Source organism: Anser brachyrhynchus (genome assembly GCF_964034855.1).
Source record: "Anser brachyrhynchus genome assembly, chromosome: 15".
Taxonomy (NCBI): Eukaryota; Metazoa; Chordata; class Aves; order Anseriformes; family Anatidae; genus Anser; species Anser brachyrhynchus.
The window spans coordinates 11,466,213-11,476,382 of NC_137733.1; the positions used below are offsets into that span (position 1 = coordinate 11,466,213).

Here is a 10,170-nt window from a genome sequence, read left to right on the forward strand (position 1 = left end):
TGCAGAGGCTGGACTGGAAATGATCTGAATTGTTCCCAGTCTCGTACTTGCTTTGAGGAATGACTGCAGGAACCATTACCTCCCTCTATTTCCATTATTCTTCACTCTTTCACAACATCTGGTAGCCCTCGCCAAGGACAGAGCTCCACAGGGTGGGAACTGTACAAACACAGGGTGAAACCACATTCTGGTCCCAGAATACACAAAAATAGGTAAAGACGGTCAAAAGGTGGGAGAGAGATGGTAGCCTCTGGGGTGCTGAAACAGGGGAATTAAGCTCTAGGTTAAGACACAAATGTACATTCTTAATTATGTTCATAGGGAAAGAATATATAGAGAAATGTTCATTTTAAAGCATTTAGCTATGTCCAGTGAGCTTAGCTGATATTAGTTCAGCTGTGTGCAAATGTGTTGCTGAACGTGGGCTATGTCTTGTGTAAACAGGAAATCTCGAGTGGAAATCTCCAGGGTTCTCTCCTTAGCTTGTGTCATTGGCCGGCAGTTGTTTATTCCAGATCCCCAAAGCCAAGACCCAAAGACTTCATTGCAGTTTCTCCCAGTGTAGCAGTATTTATGCTGGTAGCTACAAAGCACAGCCATGTAACTACAGCGCTTTCTCTCTTAAAATGTTCATCACACTGTTGTGAGCACCAATAAAGTCATTATTGTGAGTGTTATTTTTAGCTTAATATTTATATTCAGCTCTGCAGGACACAGCTGAGAAGACCGTTATTAATTCCAGTAACTTCACTTGTGAAATACATTACACAATTACAAGAGGTTTCGTCCTACCACACATTATGTGTGCTCCAGTTTTACCCATACTACTGAGAGTGTTCACAAATGTGATGTGCAGGCATTGTGTGCACAGCCGGGCACTTGTCTCAGTCCCTTTCTCTCCCCTTCTTTCCCTCTGTCTCTGTCTATATTTTATTTATTTATTTTTTAATTGATTTGTTTGTAGGCAAATAATTACCCGTCAAAGATGACAAAAATCCTTGCAGTTGTTCACATGCACAAGATACTTTGGCTCATTTGAAATATAAGACATTTTGTTCGCATTTTAGCAAGTAAGACGAGGATTAGCAGGCTTGCTTGCGTTCTAGTCTTCCCAGGTTATATATCAAGGCTTAGGGGTGAACTTGAGTGATTTCTGAGAATTACAAAACTGTACTCGGGTATTGAGCAGCTTACAGCAGCCACAGCCCAGCAATGCTGAGTTAATGCTGCCCATTTGGATGAAGATCTTTATCTTGTCATTACAAAATTCCAGACATCCAAAGGATGATCCAAGCATAATCCTTTATTCAAATTTATTTAGAGGTCTTGGATAAATTCAATTAAAATATTTGATTAACTATGAATCAGGCTTTTCCGTAGAATGAAACACTTAAGCAATTATTTTTTCTTTCAATTTTACATTTCCTAAATCAATATACTTTGCTTAGATCATTTTGGTTACTTGCCAAAGTTCTCCCCTACAAGGCCCCCATTTAATTAGTAGGATTCTCATTAACATATGCCCAGCCTCAGTCTTGTATTTCATACTGACCTTAAAAGGCAGGCATTAATTAATGCCTAATGAAAAAGTAATAAAAGCCCTAAATTAAGCAATTAATTCTGTTGTGCTACATGGATCCTTGCAAGAACCAGTCTGCGCACCCACATGAAGCTGTCGAGGCCCCCCGGGACTGCCTTGCAGTCGGCTGTAGCTCTGCACCTCCCTCCCCAGCAATGCCTGATGACAGCGACTGGAGACACACTATGTCTGCCAGTGATGCAACAAGCCCTGCATGTAATTTATTTCATACAAAACCCTTCCCCTTGGGCTGGGAGGCCATCATTTGCAACAGAAACCCCTTCCAGCCTTCAGAGGTTCGTTACGAGCATCATAACCGATGATGTTCACCAGCATGTGGTATTTTTCCCTGGACCAGCACTGGGAAGTGTTGGAAGACACCTCCCTGCTTTTCGGTGCCTGGGCCACCTCGCTTGTCCCATCAGGAATGGAAACAGGGGCCTCTTACTGCCATAAAGCTACCGGCAGATGTTGCTCCACAGCACGCAGCATCTGTCCTTCCACCAGGGAGTGCAAATGGCTGAGAGCAGGCAGGGCTGCGAGGGGCAGGACGGGGTCAGGCGATGCATTAGGAGAGAAAGCAGATTGCAGAAAAATGCTCTTCCAGGCAGTTTGGACTAAACATGAGAAATGGAATTAGGTCAGTAATTATTTAAATTAATTTTACATCCTTTGCGGTGGGGTAGACTGCAGTAGCCCTGCTACTTTCACAAATGAATGGTAATTTGCTAGGAAAAAAAGAGACATATTAATGATGTCAGCCTTCGTTTTGGAAGTAATTGAGGCAGCAGCTTAAAGAAATCAATGTTACACAGCTAGTAAGCATTATGTTTTTGTTCATATTAACCAGTTCCTAGGAATTATGGATTTTTTTTTCCTCTTAGCAAACAATAGTAATTCTGAATTAGCTATTATTTTGAGCAGGTAAATGAAAGATCTTTTCATGCATTGCTTAGTAAATATTCAGGGTTCTTTCCAGTGCTTGAATTGCACAGGCTTGCTAAATGTCCTCTATTAAGAGTCATGCAAATCTCAATAAAAGAATTGCTCTGCCAAGCAATTTGCTTTAAGGTATCTCCACTTGTTCCTTTTCTTCCCAAGAAGAATTATTGTTCAGCTATCAGGGTGACGCACAGAAAATGTTCAGATGAGTACACAGACAATCTCTTCTTCTTAATTGTAATTAGGTGGAGTTTCGATCAACAGGCGTGGTGATTTTTGCATGGATTTCATTACGAATCATGACCATTCATCCTCAGATAATGGAAGTCAGACATTTGTAACACCATTCGGGATTCTCTTGCCTCCATTGTGCTTTGGGGAAACAATTTTGTTTATTTGTTGGTGGTTTTTTTGTATTTTTTTAATGAAGAAGGAGCTTACATGCTGCAAATTCGCAGCATTTGAACATTTCACAGTATATGAACATCCCTTTCTGCCTTGCCAGCAGTGCTGCTGCTGCCATTTCTACCCAGCCCACAGGAGCACAAATTTCTGGTGGCTGCTCCTTTTGCAGCTGTACTTTGGGACTCTCATTTTTCCCTTCCAAAGGCCAAACCCTGCTCTCAGCATGGGCCTCCCATCAAAGCCCCGGGTTTGTGTCTCCAGCTGGAATTTCCCACTCGGCACGCTGTGCAGAATGTGGGTCACCTACTTCGGTTTCCAAGAGGCTTGCTACTGCACTTTGAAGTCCTAAATGAGAACTGTGTTTTTCTATCTTTGGTACCTCTTTACTTCTGCATTTTTAAGAAACCTTAAAAATCTTTCCCCAGATAATTTGGGCTGCTTCATCTCACTTGCTGTGTACAATAACTAGGGTAGAGATACCAGGATATCTATTCTGTATCCATCAAAGCAATTAATTTCTTTAATAATCACTTGAGATCCAGCACCCTGTCACCTCCACTACCCCCAGAAATCAGACAAGAGTGATGGAAAGTAAATACTACATATCTGAGAGAATACCAGATGTCAGAAAAAGCTTTGTCATCAAAAGAAACTTCTCACCAAGAAATATGCTTGTGTTTTTACCGCACATTTGCTGTCCTAATGACAGGACGCATCCTGCCGTCGCTCAGAGGTTGGGCTCCTCTTGAAGGCAGTGGGGGCTCTGCGGGAAAGTCAATAGCCGGAGGAGCCCAGCAGGAGCAGAGCAGCCCATGTGCCAGCCGTGTCACCCTGCAGCAGCAAATGCGATGGCTGCGATAGCCCCCGAGCTTTCCTGAAGATTTATCTGGATACGAATGTGTGATTACTGTCAGATGATTAGTCCCAGTTGCTTCCGTTGACAATACCAAGCAGGGTTTCATTGTTCCCAAAGTTAAATTCGGAAGCAAACTATTAAACACAGTATTTATCTTCCCCGCTGTGCGAAATGCTGTGTTTAATGTAATTCCTTTCTGGAAAGGTCAGATTTACATAGTGTGCAGCAGAGGCTGCGGCAGCACAGGAGGGGCATCACCGTGCTGTTTCCTCTTTACAGAACTGGTACAGCTGCAGATAACCACACATCTGCTTCCCTCTGCCAGGTCGTCCAGCCTCTGGAAGATAAATTGTCTCAGGTGATCAAGATAACTACGAGTGGGTTCCTTCCCTGCACACAGGAGCAGGTGGTGCTGACACAGCTGAATCAAAGCAGGAGCCCCACTGCAGCTTCAGTGCAAACATAAGCTCTGGCTGCAGCGCAGGGGAGAGCCCTGCCTTCCCACCGAGGCAGCAGGCACCTGGGAAATCAGGGATCTCTTCATATCTCCTAATTCTCTTGTGCTAGCCTGCAGCGAGCGGCAGCATCTGTATGTGATTTCTTGTAAATCATACCTTGTGGCAGCTTGGAGCCCCTTGAAATACTTGGTCTGCAAGCATTTCTTTTAAAGGTATAAATCACAGATGTTTTCCCCCGGTTTTTATTGGCTGAGAAGATCTCAGCCTTCCTAATGACCCACTCTGATCCTCCCATTCGCAGACCATCTGCAGCTCACAGTGCTGCCCGCAGGTGCTTGGACAACTTTTCACTTTCATCCTGAATTATGGAAGAGGTTCACATGGAGGCATGAAGCCCTCCTGGTTTTGCCAGGATGATCAAAGGCAAGTCAAGGCACCTGTGTTAGCCCTGTAAAAACTGCGCCAAGTCCGTACTGCGATAGCATTTTTTGAACAGGAAACCCATGAGAGATCATAGACTGCAGGGCTGTGAGCCCACAGCTTGCGTTAGGTTGGGTTTGTTTAGCTGTTGCTTGATTTTAGGCTAAGAAAATGAGTGGAGTCCAAAGGAGGGACACAGACATGGTCCTGGGTACAAGGAGAAGCAGAGGGATTCAGATTCATTTAACCTGGTGAAAAGAAGAAAAAATGAGTGGGGTTTCTGTTTACAAGTTAGGTATATCGTGCGATGAGCTGTGCCAAGGCTTGTGCTGGGGTTCATCAGCAATCGCCATGCCAAGTGGCTTTATGGCCAAGGACGTGGTCATTTCTTAGCTCACGCGAAGGCTCAAACCACTGTTCCTTTAGTTAAACTGTTAAGGGACTAAGTATATCTTAAATGTAAGGAGAAGCTTTAAAAATATTTTTAAGGGTATTCTGCACAATAAAACATTTTAATAACAGAATGAAAAGTGCAGGCATTCTGAGTGTTCCCTTTTTTGCTTTTGTTATTTCTGTTCTTTATTTTCTCTTCTCCTAAGCACTTTTCTTTCAGTAATTGTCGGCGAGGTTTTTGACCACAGGGTAAATATTTCTGGAGTGAATCAGGATGTGTTTAACTGGTATGAGCCAACTGTGTGAATGTAAATATGCAGTTCGGGTAGGAATTGTACCTGAGGACAGAGAGGTGGGTGGCCGTTCGAAGCCAGTCACAACAGAGAGATTTGAAAAGTGTGTGTCCAGCATAAAGTAACCACAGTGTGATGGACAGATCCGATGACCATCGATAGAGGCTTGGGAATAAAGAGCTGATTCAAACTGCCAAGCAGTAAAACATCATCCTTTTAGTCCGATTATTTGATGTAATTCCAGGATTAGCAGTCAGAACCATGTAATACGGCTAGTTAATGCAATCAAAACCATCGCAAGACCTTCTCCGCATTCTTGTGTTCCTCCTTCCCCACTTGCAGCCTTGTGCCCAGCTTCTCCATCCCTCTTCTTACCTTGATGGCATTGGGGATTGCCTTGATGGCTCCTTGACCTCTTCACCCGTTATCTCCTTTCTGTTGCACACCAGCAGTGCCCCAGTCCCACCGGTGCTTTGCCAGCCCGAGGCGGGCTCTGGATTGCGGGGATGTGCCCCAGGGCTGAGGGGACATCGCAGCAATGGGCAGAGCACGGTGCTGCAGGGCACAGCTGCGATGAAACCCCACCAGTTTGCCTCCTGGAGCCACGTGGGCTTCTGCAGCAGGCAGAAAATAGACTCCATCTACTCACCAGCCCTTCCTGCCTCCTTTACACTGATCCTGCCCAAAGGGAGAGTAGCTCAGAAGCAATATTTGAATGTAGAGGCCTTGGGGGGAATTAGGAAGCAATGTGACTTCTGCATCCTTGTGCTACTGTAAGCAAAGGGCACAGTCCTCCTCTAATGACATTTTATGTTCACAAAGCAATTGTAGGAAGAGTTGTTGCACTCTGACAACATCAGCATCATGATCCTATTCTTGTTCATAGTCCAATGCTGGGGTCTGGGGATGAACTGCTCTCTCCCACCTCCAGTGGGAAGGGGGTTCTTGTAACAAGGTGGATGGTTCCTGGTGGTACAGGTATGTGTGGTAGGAGCTCTGGGGAAACTTCAGGTTAACACACACCCCAAATCCGCTGCAGGTCCTTTTTCTGTGGTTGATGGAGTAATGTGATGTGTGGAGGAGAAAATTTCTGTTTGGGATGTGTGGTGAAAGATTTACTTCTGTGCTATTTCCACCTTCCCCACACACCCCAACACGAGTCTGCATGCTGCATAATTCTCCTTGGTAAAGCTGCCAGTTCTTCTCACACCAGCAAGTAATCGGATGAAAGTTTTTTGTCTGTTCTTAAAGAAGTGAACCAAGATTTGGAAAGAGGCTTAATTTTGGTCATGTCATTGTTCGCCCACAGGATTTGGGGTTTCAGCCACCCCAGTTAGCTTGGGGTAACAAATATATGCAAAAATATTTGTCAGTCTGGGACTGAAAGGAAAAAAAAAAACAACATATATTTTGTGGTTTTGGAATATAAATAAACTGGAAGTAGTCACAGAGAGCTCATCACAGGGCGTGATCCCAGCCACTGAAATAAATCAGTCTTTCTAGTGGTTTCAGTGGAAGAGAACTATGCGTGGTAACGGTGGGTTCTGGGTTAGGGCTTTATTTCTGCTTATGTTCCGTTGCACGCATCAGTATTTTTATGAATTCTTGAACACTAATTTAAGAGTAGGCTTTAAAACTGTTTTTCTTTATTTGCCAGCCAACAACATCTGCTTCTATGGTGAATGCTCCTACTACTGCTCAACTGAGCATGCCCTGTGTGGAAAACCAGATCAGATTGAAGGGTCTCTAGCTGCTTTCCTTCCTGATTTGTCCTTAGCTAAAAGGAAGACCTGGAGAAACCCTTGGAGACGTTCCTACCACAAGCGCAAAAAAGCAGAGTGAGTAGCGGTGAGCAAAGGGTTCGTTCACCTGCTGTGAATGTCAATAAAAAGATAAAACAGTGCTTCTTTTACCTGATCTAAAGCACTAAAGCTTAGGAGAACATTTGCATTCCTTCGGTGGGTCCAGCTCCTGGGAAGGGACAGAATACTTGTGCTTGCAAGGAGCTCTGCATTATGGTCTGAACCTGAAATGACCTTCAATGGCATAATTCCCTGGTGGGATACATACCTGCAGTGGCTTTTGAAAGGATGCAATGGGTCCTAAGTCCTAGCAGAAAGAGAAAGATTCACTGCTCTCCTCAGCCCTAAATAAGTCTCAAATGTTTTTGACTGATGGTGCAGCTGGTCTCCTAAATCTTGAAGCTGTTAGCCTCATAGTTTCCAGTCGTGTTTTTTCCTTCCTTTTTAATCAGTCACAATCTTTAGCAGTTGCTCGGATTACTGAAAGCAGCCTGAAGAGTCTGCTGCCTCCACCTGACCCTGTCCTCAGTTTAACATGATACAACTAGATCTTCGCAAAATAACAATTTATTTTTTTTGATACTCGGTAAGCTTTGCATGTCACATAAAATATCAAAATATCGGCTTTTCCAGATGGGAAGTTGATCCAGATTATTGTGAAGAGGTTAAACAAACACCCCCGTATGACAGTGGGACCAGAATTCTGGATATAATGGATATGACAGTTTTTGATTTCCTAATGGGTATGTTTCATCTCTTTCAAAAATTAAATGCAACATTTAATTAGAATAAGAACCACTTCTTTCTACACCGCTCTGCATAGCTCAGCAATTTATTAAAGCATGGTTGAAGCTGCATTTACAGTATATGCCATTCTAGATGATTATGAGAAAATGCAGATTTACATGGTTATGTATTCCCATCAGCGCAGATTAAAAGAACAAAGATGTTCAGAAATGCACAGTGATGAATGCAGGTCATGCTAGTCTCCTTCACAGCAGCTAAGGGCTTCACAATTCACTTTAGTGAGTGCCTTGCCATTGTATGCCTGTGCAAGGATCGTTGGTTATTGGCACATTGTTTTCATCCTCCAGCAGTAGTCACTGCTGCTTTCTCTGTAAACCTGGGGGTTGGGACTGGGGGGTGGAGAAGTATTGATTTGTCATGAAGGCAACTGCAGTAAATAACAGGAAGATTTTTCTGTTTAGGTAACCTGACCACAGTTAAGTAATTTTTTAACAAGTAGATAACAGTGACCTATTCCAAGCCTACTCAGTGGTTAACACTAAGACATTTGCACATGAAACCTGTCCTGCTGCAGCCAATATAACTGCACGGTGCCAGCACACATACTCGATCCTTGGACACGTGCTAACATGGACGTATCCTCTGCCATTCCCACTACTGAGGTTTCTGCAGTTGACTGCAGCAGGAGAGGCCAAGTCCCAGCTCAGGAGCCATATGTTGCATCTAGAAGTGACTAAAGTCCACATCATGAAGACAAAATTCATAGCTTGACACTAATACTCTGCACATTGACCGTAAAAGGGAGATCATGCATCGGACTGACGTGTGTGCCCAAACAGAGCTGTTCAGCTGTACCAGGAGCACCCTAATCCCAATGTTAGAGCCATAAGATTGTTTTGGGTTTCCAGACAGACAGAAATTTGGGGAAAGATCTTAACCAAGTTAAAACAGGGTATTTGGTCATGGTTCAAAAATATTAGTGAAGTCATATGGATTATCATCCCTGTTTGAAGGGTGCGTTTTCCCCCCCTAAGCTAAACCTTGCACCCAGCATGCATACCATTGCTGCTCTGTGCTCCACATAGACTGAGGCTTGGAGCAGTTGGTGTCATTTTCAGTGACGAAGCTGTGCTGGCTCAGGATGTGGCTGCCTTGTGGATGAACAGGCCATTGAGGTGCCATCGTTCTCGAGTGGAATTTCCCTTGGTGTACTCCAGGAGAGGGTTTTCTGGAGAGTAGGAAGGTTTATTTTTGTCTCCTGATAGGTCCTCTAGAGCTTAAGAGTAAAAGCTACAGGGAGACAGAAAAACTCATCTTCCCTCCCAGAGGCTCTGATGGTGAGACGTTTAAAGGAGATGTTCGGGGATTCTCCAGGGAATTTATGGGTACAGTTTAGCATAAAAGCCCATTTTGTAATATCATACTTTGGGGTTTCCACAGTAGAAATGAATAGTGCCAGTAGATCTGTAATTTTTTCCACCTTCTACCTTTGGGGAGTGTTGGGATTCTTGCTGAACCATGGTTTTGGCATTCTTCTGGACTGCACACCCAGCGAGCCTGAGTGAGAATGGTCTGGTCTTTCTTGTCTTTATTCTATAGGTAACATGGATCGACATCACTATGAAACGTTTGAAAAATTTGGAAATGAAACATTTATTATCCACTTAGATAATGGAAGAGGGTAAGTACCTTTAATAATCATTTTGAACAATCAAACAATTTTGACCAAACTAATTACTTTATAGTAGCCATTATAAGATGATTTCTGCATCCTGTGATTTACGATTTAGTAGCAATTATGCGTATAATAGGGCAATATTACAAACTCCAAAGGGAAGCCAAACTCTTCTATGCTATGTGCTGGTCAGGCACAGGTTTGCCTTGTCCATACCTCAGAGTTTATAAGGAGAACACTTTAGTAGAGCAGGGTACAAAATAAATATTTTTCCCCTATTTCAGAACAGAAAAACTGAAACCCACCAATACAATAGCATCTATTCAAAATAAGTGGCTGAACTTGGAGTCCAGATTTCCTCAGCTCCAGTCCAGTTAAGCAGAACATACACAACTATGAACTTTTTACTTCCATTTCCTGAAGCAAACAAAAAAAGAATTGAGTGAGTGAGTTTTCAAAACAGCTTTTGTCACATCTTTGTTCTTACCTTTAAACAGGTTTGGAAAATATTCCCATGATGAACTTTCCATATTGGTGCCTTTAAACCAGTGCTGCAGGTATGTTTCATCTCTGTAGTTGTTCCCCATTTTATACAGTTGT

The 10,170-nt window shown here is 43.3% G+C and overlaps 1 protein-coding gene across 1 annotated transcript in view; it reads left to right on the top strand.

Annotated features, from left to right (window-relative positions):
* Positions 1 to 10,170, top strand: part of FAM20C (FAM20C golgi associated secretory pathway kinase) — a 58,483-nt gene that overhangs the window by 46,623 nt on the left and 1,690 nt on the right. The window contains exons 7-10 of the mRNA XM_080556633.1: positions 7,004 to 7,184; positions 7,782 to 7,891; positions 9,495 to 9,576; positions 10,068 to 10,127. Of these exons, the coding sequence (XP_080412759.1) occupies positions 7,004 to 7,184; positions 7,782 to 7,891; positions 9,495 to 9,576; positions 10,068 to 10,127 (433 nt within the window). The remainder of the gene's footprint in view (positions 1 to 7,003; positions 7,185 to 7,781; positions 7,892 to 9,494; positions 9,577 to 10,067; positions 10,128 to 10,170) is intronic.